The sequence below is a fragment of the Sparus aurata genome, chromosome 17 (genome assembly GCF_900880675.1).
Source record: "Sparus aurata chromosome 17, fSpaAur1.1, whole genome shotgun sequence".
Lineage (NCBI taxonomy): Eukaryota > Metazoa > Chordata > Actinopteri > Spariformes > Sparidae > Sparus > Sparus aurata.
The window spans coordinates 35979708-35993260 of record NC_044203.1 but is presented as its reverse complement, the minus strand read 5'-3'; the positions used below and the strand labels follow the sequence as shown (position 1 = coordinate 35993260).

At 43.7% G+C, this 13553-nt stretch overlaps 1 protein-coding gene across 2 annotated transcripts in view; it reads left to right on the top strand.

Annotated features, from left to right (window-relative positions):
- The first annotated feature begins 5444 nt into the window (after positions 1 to 5444).
- Positions 5445 to 13553, top strand: part of bcan (brevican) — a 28049-nt gene continuing 19940 nt past the window's right edge. For both annotated transcript variants that reach the window (XM_030394466.1, XM_030394465.1), the window contains exon 1: positions 5445 to 5678. In XM_030394466.1, coding sequence (XP_030250326.1) covers positions 5674 to 5678 — 5 coding nt within the window. In that variant the 5' untranslated portion in view covers positions 5445 to 5673. The remainder of the gene's footprint in view (positions 5679 to 13553) is intronic.

Genomic DNA, 13553 nt, shown 5'->3' with positions numbered 1-13553 from the left:
TATGATAACAGTTTCCTTTGACGTTCAGTTTTCTCAGGGTTTGTGCTGCGTTTCAAAAGGCGCTCCTGCCACCAGGGGGCAGTCATGTATTCATTCCAGCAACAACAGCAGTTCATCATTGAAACACACACCAAACACTGATTTTATAAGTTCTATGAGGTTTGTCGATCAAATCTACAGTTCAGCTGCTTCGGGACAACAAGGTGTATTCACCTTCTCACCGTCTGAGCACGGAGGATTTTAACCGCTTAAGGAACACCGTTCCAACATAGGAACACCCTTGTGTTTGGACGGAAACCAAAACCTGTGTTCCAACCTCTGTAACTCTGTGTCAGTATGTCATAGAATCACACTTACACTTCTAGAAAAAAACTGGAGGGTGTTACCTTTCCAATGGTACCAAGCACATCCCTGAGTCTCAAACTATGTGGGAGCTGTCATGCTTTTAATTTCGGCATGTCATTTTGGAAAAAGAACCTTAAAATGGGGGCGTTCATTAAGTGGTTTTTAAGTCCGACCAAACTGCATCGAAAAGAGAACCGACATCTGTCACGTCTGATTTTTAACTATTTTATTTTCTTCACAAGAGAAAATTAGACAAAGTTCTGTCGTACTGTTCAGCTCTGATCAGCCAGTGATGTTCTTCAGCTGCTCAGTCGCCAGGAAGAAATGTTGGTAGTTAACGTTCCTACAAACAGCCGACACATTCACATACGTACGTGTCTTAGGTCAAGTACCAAACCAAAACATCGTGCCAGATCCTGTTCACAGTACATGTTTATGACTTGACTTTCATATCAGTGGGTGGAGGCAACAGGATTTGCAGTTCGAGACTGCATTTCCTTTTTTCTTCAGTGTGAAACCACTGGATGTTTTAAAGGAGACTTCAGGACATTATTCCAGCAGCGTATTTAATCCTGAACAACAGGTTCTTGTACCTGAACCCGACCAGATCACCTGTACAGAGTGGGTCTGCAAACGTTTAAGATGCTGTAAGCGCTGCTGCTGTTTCTCTCACAGGACCGCCTCTTCATGAAGTTCTCTGTCCTGATTGGATAAAGTGAGCAGGGGTACCACAACATTTCTTTTCTCTTTTACTGTACGAGCAGCAGGAGGAGAGAAACACACATTACTGATCAGACACTTTATTACATCGACTACTGTTGTGGTTTCACTTTAACTGTCAACGTTTATTCTGGCGACTGGTTTGTCTTCAGGGTTTTTCTAGGAGTAGTGAGGTCGTTCGTCCTCCTGCGTGCGGCTTCGTTTTCAGACTAACCAGGAGTTTTACTGTTTTACAACCCCTGGTCCAAAAAGGTCGGGTCGCTGTGTAGAACTTAAATAAAAACATAACACAACGATCTATTTTTAAAGGTGTTCCCAACCCGCGTAGTAACACCTGCTGACTGGTCTGAGTGGTGAACTGAGCCTTTTAACCATGATGCCATCACCTGTTGAACCTTTCTACCTGTGAAATGTTCCAAACGGGTTCTTCTGAAGCAGCCACAACTTTCCAAGTCTTGTTTGGAAACACGTCGCTTCCATCAAATCCAGAAACAGCAGATATTTACAAAGTTAATGAGGTGAATCATTACATATTTTGTCTGTTTGCTGTGGAAAAGTAGCAAATGATCAGTTTGATTTATGTTGTACACAGCATCCAAATGTTTTACTATGTCATCATTGTCCAGCACAGGTTCTAAAATGTGACGAGGATAAAATGTTGAATGATTTAAAAGGATCTAGCCTATATAACAGGGTTATATAGGTCAGTGGGACCCCACAGGATCCAGTATTTTGGAGCAGGAGGCCTGAATTTTAAAAATAAATGTTGACGTACCTCTGAGTCCTCTCTGGTAGCTACAGCTCGGATGTTTTCTCCAGTATCTCCTCACACAGACTGTCTGTATCAAACTTGTACGTGTCACAACAGCTGGCAGAACCACTGCGTTCCTCTGACCTCTGTACACTCGGTTAATGTGATTATTAAGTCTAATTTAATGAAGTCTATTTTGGAACATGGAAGATGTTATTTTCAGATTTTCAAACAGTTTCTTATGCAACGTCAGACGACTCCTGTTGTACTGTAACTCTGGGCTCGGTGTTAAACTTCAATAAATCATTTCCACAATCAGCCTGAGAGTGTGAGAGAAGAGTTACTGTCACGTTCGACCGTCTGAATGTTACTCTGTGCTTCTTATTTACTCCACTGTGAGTAGACTCTTATCTATTAAACAGCCTGAAAAGATAAGTTTTATTGTCTTCTGTTAAGTGAAAAGAGTTTTGTGAACACATGGAGACTTTCAGAATGCAGAGACCTTCCTGTGCCGGGCCGTGATGAACAACACCGGTTTGTCAGGAGGCTTCTACAGCTCTTGTTTAAAAGTTAAGAACTCGCTGCAGGTTTTGTGCCGTCTTGTGGTTCCTTAAGATGTACAGACCACAAACTACAGATCATACAAGACCATCAGTGTCAAAATCTGCTTTCCTGATACTCTCAGTCTGGATCCCAAGATTTGTACCCGGCGCTGACGTTCAGTCCGTCCACAGCGCTCCACTTTCTGTATCCTTTAGCAAGCGTTTGTCCTTAAAGCTGAGCGATCAGCACTTTATCCCCCCAGCTGTGAACTCAACACCAGCTCATTAATTATACAGATGCCATCCTTCCTGAAAACAAAAAAAGCAACGACCAGACACAACTTGCTGGCACAGAGAAGCTCGTTAAAGAGGAAGAAACACTCGCAATGATTCAGCAGCACTCCTCATTTTTAAGTCAGACTTTAAAGACAGCGTCAGTGTCTGTGAGAGGTGTCCTGAGGTAAAGACAAGTCCTGTGTCTGTTCTTTGTCCTCAGCAGCTGAAAAACACCCTCAGTATCACCGCAGAGGAGGCCAAAGCATCCGATGGTCACAGTCTAAGTAGCTGGCAGACGAGGCAGCGGTGAACTCCGCAGTGTTTCAGCCGCTCAATAGAAGACGAGAATAAACTACACAGTAGAAACCTGGAACCACGGTCGTAAAGTAGAGCTGGCGTCGGATCAAGATGTGTCAACGCAGAGAGGCCGAGTTAATAAAAGCTTCTCCCCTCTGTTTGTCTGTGAGGCTGAATGCAGGACTGTAGTGTTAAAGGAGCAGTTCACACAAATCACATATTTTTCTCAGGATTCCTAGAAAGTATTTTCGACACAGACCGTTGACAGATGATTTAAATCTTGATCTGTTTTTTGATACTAAACTCTTCATCCGCCTTGAATTGCGTCTCATCTCCTCTGCCGGCATCACCACCCGTCTATAATAAAAGACAGAACTGTAAAGGATCATGGGAGTTGTTGTCTTCATCGTTAAACACTCGATCTATCTGACGTGGCTGAAAGGTTCAGACGACATACGCTCATTTCCTTCTTCACTCTTGGAGCAGAATTAAGATTCGAATTTCGAAATGATTCCAAACATTAATCATGTGAATCTCTTCTCTCACCCAGTGACCCTGAACTTCTCCTCCAGGTTTTGATTCCAGACATGGTTGAGCAGAAAAACATTACACAGCAACATGTGATTTAATCCATGTTCTAGTCTACATGACCCCACACTGCTGATCCCTCCTAAATCTCTTTGTGCACGGGCAATAATGTGAATAGTTTGATTTTTATGCCTTGTGATTAGCTCCGTGAGTAAAAGCCAGAGCTTTAAAGCCTGAAAGAGGCTTTGGATTTTCTTCTGCGGCTGTTTTTGAGTTTATTATGTGAAAAAACAAGATTTTCTTCTTCATGTTCGAGGCTGAGAAACAAACGAGCAACGAGAAACATTTCTCTGCTCGCTGCTCCTTTATGTGATTTAGACCTTTGTAAAATGTATTCCACATTATTGATTCAAACAGTGTTCCTGACATTTGAAGCTAAAGGAGATTAAGTGTCCACCTGCTGTATTAATAACGCTCTGAAATACATGAAAGAGCACGGTTGGTCTCATTAGGCAACACAATATGGATTTGATTACCTCCCGGGTCAAACTACGCTGCAGATTATCCTCCACACACATCACACACCTCAGTCATTAGTCACGGCCACAGCGTCGGCCACTTGTGCGTAATTCGCTTTTTATTACCCACCAGGAATTTGTCCATTTTGCACATTTCCAGTTAACCTGAGACGTACAGCACATACGCTGAGCCCAGCACGGTTAGTGGCCGGGTCAGCGTGCGATACGTCAGAAGATGTCCAACATCTTGTTAACAATATCAGAATATGGTGCCACAAACACAGCTGCAAAACAACAAACACATCTGGTTATACAGCCACAGACACAGCTGCAAAACAACAAACACATCTGGTTATACAGCCACAAACATGGCTGCAAAACAACAAACACATCTGGTTATACAGCCACAAACATGGCTGCAAATGTCTCGACGCCACGTTGACAATATCTGGTTTTATTGAAGGAAACCTGCTGGAAATGTCCCAACGTTAGGTTCAAAATAGACAGTTTGTTGCCTCATCACGGCTCGAAAATGTCTCGAAGTAACGTTAAAAATATCTGGAATTGTTGCAACAAAACTAGGCGGGAAAATGTCCCAACACCACGTTACAAATATCTGGTTTTATACATGCAAACATGGCTGGAAAGTGTCCAGAGGTTTTATTGAAAATACCTGGTTTTGTTGCCACAGACATGGCTGCCCAATGTCTCAACGTCACATCGAAAATATCCAGTTTTATTGAAGAAAACCAGCAGGAAAATGTTCCAATGTACCCTTTAAAATATCAGCTGTTATTGCCACAAACCTGTTTGGAAAATATTGTGACGCCACATCAAAAATATCTGGTTTTATACATGCAAACATGGCCGGAAAATGTCCCGAGGTTTTACTGAAAATACCTGGTTTTATTGCCACAAACCTGCAGGATAATATCGTGACACCTCGTTAAAAACATCGTGTTTTGTGGATTTCTCTTCACTCCTGTTGATCGGCCTGACTGCAGCAGTGATCCGGAGGTGACCTGTTCTGATCTGTTGGCTGCTGACTGGATCTGGAAATGTTGTTTACTTCATGATCTTAACTTTGTGGAAACGTTTGGGATAACATAAAATACACAACTCAAAAAAATATGATATTTAAAAGCAGAATTCTTCCGTATTATCTGGTGTCAGCTGGTTGTGGCGCTCTGCTGCCCCCTGCAGGCTGTTAAAGTCTGCTTACTGCAGCTTTAATATTAATGTATTCTCTGCATGTGACGGGACACTTCAAGGTCACGATATTAATCTGCACTAGTTTAGCATATTTAGCTTTTCTGAGCTCCTCATTTAATGACAGAAAATATAATTAATGAGCAGCCTCTCCTCTCAGTCTGTCCTCCTCCCTCAGCAGACTGGATTATGATGATGAGGAGGTGGAGGAGGAGGAGGAGGAGGAGGAGGTGGTGGTGCTTTAACTCTGCCCTCATCCTAATTCCTCCTCTCTTCACCTCCTCTCCTCTCGGCGGTCACAGCCTCGGTCTCTGTCTCTGCTCGGTCGCTTCAGCTGAGAGAGGCTGAAGGACAGACACACAGATCGACCTGCAGCTGCACCTGCACCTACCTGTCTGTCTGTTTACCTACCTGTCTGTCTGTCTGTCTACCTGGAGGCTCTGCAGGGAGAACTTCTGGTCCGGACCGACACTCGCGCTTGGAGAAAATGAAGTAAGTGGATCATCTGTTGTTTCTCAGCTCGTCTTTGTTGTGCGTGATGCGTTTGTTGCCATTAACAAAATGCGTGATGCGTGCGTGATTCCACTGAGATGTAAAGTGACAGCAGCTGTTGTGTCTCTGACAGGAGGCTGAACATGTGCTAATTATACACAGAGTCTTAAATCATCATTAAATTCGGTTATTATGATATTATTGTTTGGCTGCTGATGTTGCGGCTGGAGCAGATTTATAAACTGTTGGATCATATTTTCAAAAGTTTTTTTTTTATGTTTTATATATAAAAGTCTTGATGTAAGTAACCAGAATCTAAAGCTGTCAAATAAATGTTTTAAAGAATACTTATTTACTCTGACGTGGAGCTTGTGGAGTAGATTTGATATATGTATTTTAAAGTACCTTTAAAATTGTTATAATTTGAGTCAGTGTGCACCGCTGCTCATGAGAGAAATCAATGTTCACACCAAAACTATATAAAGGTCTGTAAAAGTGTTCAGAGAGTCTTGATGTTAAGTACCAAATTAAAACTGAAAGATGAAGGCGAACTAGAGATGTTAATGATTAATCGATTAATCGCGGTTCAGAATTTAACCGAGTCGAAATGTCTCGATGGACGATCAGAGACGAGCACAAATACACCAGAGAGTATTAAACAGTAACAGATGTTCAAATATGTCTAATGAAAACACAAAACACTGGTGTGAAAAAAATGTATTTAATCAACATATTTTACACAAACACCATGTCGTCACTTCAGTCTGTTTCACATTTTGTTGCTGGTTGTTGATCAGCGTCAGACAGAAGTGTTGTAATTAAAACAAGTCAATATTTTGTGTTATTTTGTTTACAGTTCAAGTAATTCTACTTTTACTTCAACAGTTCCTTTATGTCTTCATGTAGCCGACTCTGGTTTGACATCAAACACAGATCAGGTCGGTGGTTAAAACTGTTAAGACGACCGACTGTCGATTAGAGAAACACACGTATCGTCTGTTCAGCCTTCACTTTAGTGCAGTAAGTTCATTTAAATTATACATTTCTGATCAATTCAAAAGGACAACAAGATACCAGACTGATGATTCTGTGATCAGAACCCGGTTTTCTAACGACTTGTTCCAGTCGTCTTTGTTTCAGGGCGTGTTTAGTGTTTTACATCGATTTATTTTTATGTTTATTAAACTGCTGTTCTGTCAGTTACATGATGCTTCTACGTTCATCGTAGCTGCATAAACGATATTTTACTCTGGAGACTCATCGGGGAGATTCTTGATCTTGATTCCTGATTGTTGATCTTGATGAAGGCCTGCAGGATGAAACATTATCCAATCAAAGAAATCTGCATATGGAGTCAGAGTGTGCGACACATTAATCATTTTCTAGTCTGCTGTCAGTGATCAGCACCTCGTTAAGGCACCAACTCGTCAAAATGTGACACTTTGGGATGTTGGTTGACCCGTCCTACGATCCCAGAGCGTCATCGACTTCTCTGATGAATAGCATCGTAATCGTAATAATGCCAACGATTGTAGATCAGGGTTTTGTTTTATAGTCCTGATCAAACACTTCTGTCTCGTCTTGTAAAAAGAAATAAATAATAAAGAGTGTTTCTTTAACGTCTATTACATCGGTTTCTCAGGAACTCGGTAACCTGTAACTGTGTCATCAGTAAGTTTTCCCGCTCTGAAATGTTTCTCCAACTAAATACCGAGAGCAGCCCAGCGCTGAGTCTCCTGTTGTTTGTTTTTGTGGAGGTATAAAACTCACAGCAGTTCCTCCTAATCTGCTCGTAGCCTGCAGACTTTAACACACACACACAGTTTAACTACGGAGTCTTGCAGCTTCTGGCTTTTGTCAAATCTTTTTAAAGCTGTTGCCCTCCGGAGGCGCACGCAGTCAGCGGCTAACAGCTAACAAGACATGGCTGCCGCTCGAGGCCGTTTCCAAACCGTTCGTGTGAACTTGACGTCTCTCTCGGCGCTCAGTCACGCCGGACGGAGTTTCTTTCTTCCTCTCTGACTGAGGTCTCCGCTGCTTCCAGCCCTCCCCGGCTGCTCCTTGCTTCCTGTCAGATTGTGTCTGTCAGGGGGGGTCCGGGTTGCCCCTGGAGACGGGCAGAGCGAGTCATTCGAGGTGGCGCGATGTGGGTCTGGTGGGCCGGCGTGATGGAGGAGCTGCCGAGGGGGCAAAAGGTTTAGTGGCGGTGGTCGTTGTCGTGAGAAAGCGGAGGGGGAACAGCGCAGGGGGAAGTGGTGGCGTCAGGTTGGTGTAACGATGGCCCAGCGAGCGGTTCTGCTCCCTATTCTCAGTTCTGAATGACGGGCGGAGGGAGGCTGTGTTTGGCTTTGTGGTTCTGTGTGAAAGACTCAGAGAGGACGAAGAACGGGCCACTAGATCCTGAACAGTTATTGATTTAGAACCTGCTCATCAAATCTGAATCCTTTTGAATCCCTTCAAAGATTCAATCAGACCTGCAGTCAACATATTCTATCCACAAAGAGGTTCCCAATTAATGTTCACAACCTTTAGAAGTTCAGAAGGAAAGTAGAAGTACTGACTCAGCTTGTTTACTCCAGTAAAGTAATAGATTACAGGCTCTGCATGTACTCAGAGTATCAGAGTAAAAAGTCTCCCTCTGAAGGACATTTGTGCTCAAAGCTAACTGAAGCTCACGTCATATTAATAGAATTCAAAGACTATTAAAGTTAAAGGTAGAATCAGTAGGATTTGTCCCAGCTGTTCCTGAACGCACCACAAAGACAGTTGATTGTTGAGTCTCATTCCCAGGACGTCAAATAGACACATGTTGGGTTGGTAAAGCGTCCCGAGCAGCAGTCATCAACTCTTCTGGCCGTATTTGTCATTCAAACCATCGTTAGAAAGCTCAACATAAGATGATGAAGTCAGCTGATTGATTTTGAACTTTGCTTTCTGTTTAAAAAATGAGTAAGGAGACATTAGACGGAGTCAGTCACCTTGAAACTTCAGCGTTTGTCAGCCTCATTTGCTTTTGATGAACTCGAGATGCTTCAGTTTCGATGACTGCAGCTGTGAAGAGCGTAACAGCTTCTGTTTCACTTGTGTTTCATGTGTGTAGCTGCAGATGCAGCAGAACTGTACTGGTGTTATTAAAACCCAGTGGTTCTGAAGGTTTTCTGTGATTCCCATCTTCAGAAACTAAAAACTGTTCATCCTAAACAACATCAAATGGCTGCGTGTAGCTCGTCTGGTGTAATCGAGCTCTCCTGAAGCTCCAGAATCCCAAACGGATTTTTAAAAAGACGTTAATTAAAACCTTTAACCCGAGCTCTTCACTGTAGCTGCTGAGCTAAAAGCAATAGTGCACATCCCGTCTGAAGTGTGTGCACGAGCACGAGTTGTTAAGCAGAATGCTGCAACTCTTACTGAGAAGCTCCAGAACTGTTTTGTAGACTACGACACTTCACCTGACTTTATTTCATCAGGAGGAGGAGAGGATGACTCCACGAATCTGCTTAGAAATCCTCAAAAAAAGTCTCTCCTCATGTGTGCAGAACTTGCCTTAGAAAACTCATGTTTTTAAGTTTTCTTCAGTATCACAGTGATCCAGTGATAGCTGTCTGAACATCCACAGGTTCACTGCTAACAGGAAGTGCTGACAGATAATTCTGCGAAGATTTAATTGAGTTTTGGAATTTTTTTTAGGCTGTTTCTCTGTTTTAAATCAAGTCTCCAGCTACCTCCGTTGTTTAGCAACACTTCTCCTGACTTTAGATTAACATCACTGCGTTACAGTTTTAGGTTCCTGTTATCATGTTGAGGTGTCGTACAGCTTGTGAAACTGTCACAAAATATAATCCACAGAATTTGTGTTTAATTGAAATTCCATCTTTCGTTGCCTGAACAACATTTCCTTCTTGAATGACGCATGCTAGAATCCAGTCTGAGGTTGGGAAAAGATATTTTCAAGTTCAGGAAAGATCACGAGTTTGGATGAAACTTAATCGATTAGATTTTTTTAGATGGAAACGAAAAACTGATCTAAATTTTGATGACAACTGAGGAAACTAAAAAAAAAAAAGTCCCCATGGTGTCTGATGGTGTCATGGTCATGTGAGATGTACTCAGTCGTCCAGGTGTGACGACACGTTGTGGTGCGTGTTAAACTGAATGTGTGCGGCGCTGAGTCTTTCTCCCTTCGTCCAACCTGGGTGATAGTGGACCAAATGGGCCAAACTCTCACAAAGGCTTGCTGCGGTCCTTTAAGAATGTAGTTCCACCCCCTCCTCCCGTCCTCACCCTCTCAAGTCCTAACCCTCCTCCCGTCCTCACCCCCTATCCCGTCTAACAACTATACCGATGGGGCAGACCACCAAATAGCACAATAAACCCCCCCCCCCACCACCCCCAACCAGTCTCACCCACTAAAGCCACACCCCCTCTCCCTCCGTCACCCCCTCCACGTCTCACCCCTCCAGTCAACCCCCTCCTCCGTCCTCACCCCCTCCTCCCGTCCTCACCCCCCTCCTCCCGTCCTCACCCCCTCCTCCCGTCCTCACCCCCTCCTCCCCTCCTCACCCCCTCCTCCCGTCCTCACCCCCTCCTCCCGTCCTCACCCCCTCCCTCCCGTCCTCACCCCCTCCCTCCTCGCCCGCAGCCTCAAATGACCTTCCCTGGCAGAGCCGAGCGGTCAGACATCCTCTCTCTTGGCCCCCCGCCGCCTTTTTTCCCCTCAAGGTGAAGTCATTGACTATTCAGCCACTTGTGATGCCTGTCTTTGCACTGGTGATGTTGCCTGGGACGCGTCCTCTGCCGGCTCTGCCTCCCCCACAGACGAACCTCTCTCCCTCTCGCTGTCTCTGTTTCTAAGAAAGAGATCGAGTCAGACAGATAGTTGATACGTTTGAAATGAAGAGATTGTTTGATTTCAGCAGTCAGACGTCGGTGGAGGATTGTCAGGAGGACTTAAGTCGATTTGACGTAGAGAGAAACTGAACCCGGCGTGACGGGAAGCTGACAGGTTGACAGTCTGTTGGCTCAGTCGTTCAATGATTGTCTGCTTTAATTCTCACTTTTCAGGAGAATTATAGTGTCCGAAGTCTCTGTTTTAAAGGACTAAACCTTTGTTCTACGTTCTGTTGAGTTGTGTATCGACAGTATCGCAACTGTCTCCAGCGATGATGAGACCAGATAAATCTGTAAGCTGATCAGAGTATCGTGAGCGTTTCATTTTTGTTGTCTGACGTTTGGGAAAGACATGAATAAAACCATATAGATATATTTCTGTGATCTAACCTGGATGTTTGCATCGCTCTCCACAAAAACACAGTCGAGTTTCTCTACTTGATTTTGGATTTTTGCAGAAAAAAACTTCACAAATGAAAACTACTTTTATGATTTTCTGGCTGTAAACGACCAACCTTTGACTCAGTTGCTGGTTTGTTTGTTTTCTTTTAATTTTGTCTCGTGTGTCGATTCATCAAACGTCGTGAGAATAACTGAGCAGTCAGTTTCTGAGCATCACGGTTGCGTGACGTCAGTCACCAGTTAGCTTCTGCTGCTAACTCAGTATATCTTGTATCTTGATCATAATTCTTTAACAACAAAACTGATCAAAATCAAATTGAATATTGACATATTGTTTTCAGAGCTGCAGTATAAGTCTTGATGTCACTTGAAGTTATGATTCCTGATCGGTATGATCCTCACGTTCAGCTCCTGTACAACTCATTCCTCATAGAATTAAAAGCCCTTTAAATCTTATGGATATGTACATCTCCCGTCTGCAGCTCTGTTTTTATCCCTGGTGGCATTTCTGTCTTTACAGCTTTCATTTTGGAATGACGGAGCCAAATTCAGGCATTATAACGCCGCTGAGTGATTATTTATTAATCCTGTTTTGATTAGAAATGTGTCTCAGCTGAGACCCACAAAACAAACTCTAATTTCCTTCCATCATTTCTAGTTTAATTCCCCCTTTCAGTCAAAGGGAGGAACTCGTTGACATACAGTTTTTGTCGCGTCTGTGATTTTCCACGTCCGTCCTCAGCGGAGCTCCTCGTCTCTCCACAGGCTCCTCGTATTAAAGATTAGAGAGTCTGGATTTATGTCCTGCAGGTGAGCTGCTTGTTAATTCAGGCCTGCAGGTGATTCAGGCGCTGACAGGTCTCGCCCTTGTTAGCGAGGAGTCGGTGAGGTGTCGGAGGTCACCTGCTGTTCCTCCTGTTTCTGTTTGTTTGTGTCTGATGAGCTGACAGATAAAGTTTCATCAGCCGCAGAAACACACGACACCGAGTCTGTGTTAGACGTAAAGGTCGCAGCTCGACTGTTCCTGCTGCAGGAGCCTCTCAACATTTATTCACCTCCTGATTCTTCCACAGAAATACACATTTGTTGAAAGATGCAAAGACAAGCAGGACCCGAGATCAACGTACAGCTCTGTAGGGTCAGACAGTGAAATATGATGCTGATGTAAAAACATTTTAAAAGAAGAATTCAGACAAAAATGTAATTTCAGTCATCATCTCCGTCGTCCTCAAAACATTTCTGGAGCTTCACAGCAGAACAGAGTTGCAGCGTTCTACAAAACAACTGACGTAGCTGGAGACTGGAAGGATAACATAAATAAAAACAAATGAACAACTCCATTAAAACTGTGCAGAATTAGCTGTTAGCACTTCCTGTTAGCAGTGAACCTGTGGATGTTCAGACAACTATCACTGGATCACTGTGATACTGAAGAAAACTCAAAAACATGATGTTTCTAAGGCAAGTTCTGCACATGTGAGGAGAGACGTTTTTGAGAATATCTAAGTAGATTTATGGAGTCCTCCTCTCCTCCTCCTGATGATATAAAGTCCTCCTCTCCTCCTCCTGATGACATAAAGTCCTCCTCTCCTCCTCCTGATGATATAAAGTCCTCCTCTCCTCCTCCTGATGACATAAAGTCATCCTCTCCTTCTCCTGATGATATAAAGTCCTCCTCTCCTCCTCCTGATGATATAAAGTCCTCCTCTCCTCCTGATGACATAAAGTCATCCTCTCCTCCTCCTGATGACATAAAGTCATCCTCTCCTCCTCCTGATGATATAAAGTCCTCCTCTCCTCCTCCTGATGATATAAAGTCCTCCTCTCCTCCTCCTGATGATATAAAGTCCTCCTCTCCTCCTCCTGAGGATATAAAGTCCTCCTCTCCTCCTCCTGATGATATAAAATCCTCCTCTCCTCCTCCCGATGATATAAAGTCCTCCTCTCCTCCTGATGACATAAAGTCCTCCTCTCCTCCTCCTGATGACATAAAGTCCTCCTCTCCTCCTCCTGATGATATAAAATCCTCCTCTCCTCCTCCCGATGATATAAAGTCCTCCTCTCCTCCTCCTGATGATATAAAGTCCTCCTCTCCTCCTGATGATATAAAGTCCTCCTCTCCTCCTCCTGATGATATAAAGTCCTCCTCTCCTCCTGATGATATAAAGTCCTCCTCTCCTCCTCCTGATGATATAAAGTCCTCCTCTCCTCCTGATGATATAAAGTCCTCCTCTCCTCCTCCTGATGATATAAAGTCCTCCTCTCCTCCTGATGATATAAAGTCCTCCTCTCCTCCTGATGATATAAAGTCCTCCTCTCCTCCTCCTGATGATATAAAGTCCTCCTCTCCTCCTGATGATATAAAGTCCTCCTCTCCTCCTCCTGATGATATAAAGTCCTCCTCTCCTCCTCCTGATGACATAAAGTCCTCCTCTCCTCCTCCTGATGATATAAAGTCCTCCTCTCCTCCTCCTGATGACATAAAGTCATCCTCTCCTCCTCCTGATGATATAAAGTCCTCCTCTCCTCCTCCTGATGATATAAAGTCCTCCTCTCCTCCTCCTGATGACATAAAGTCATCCTCTC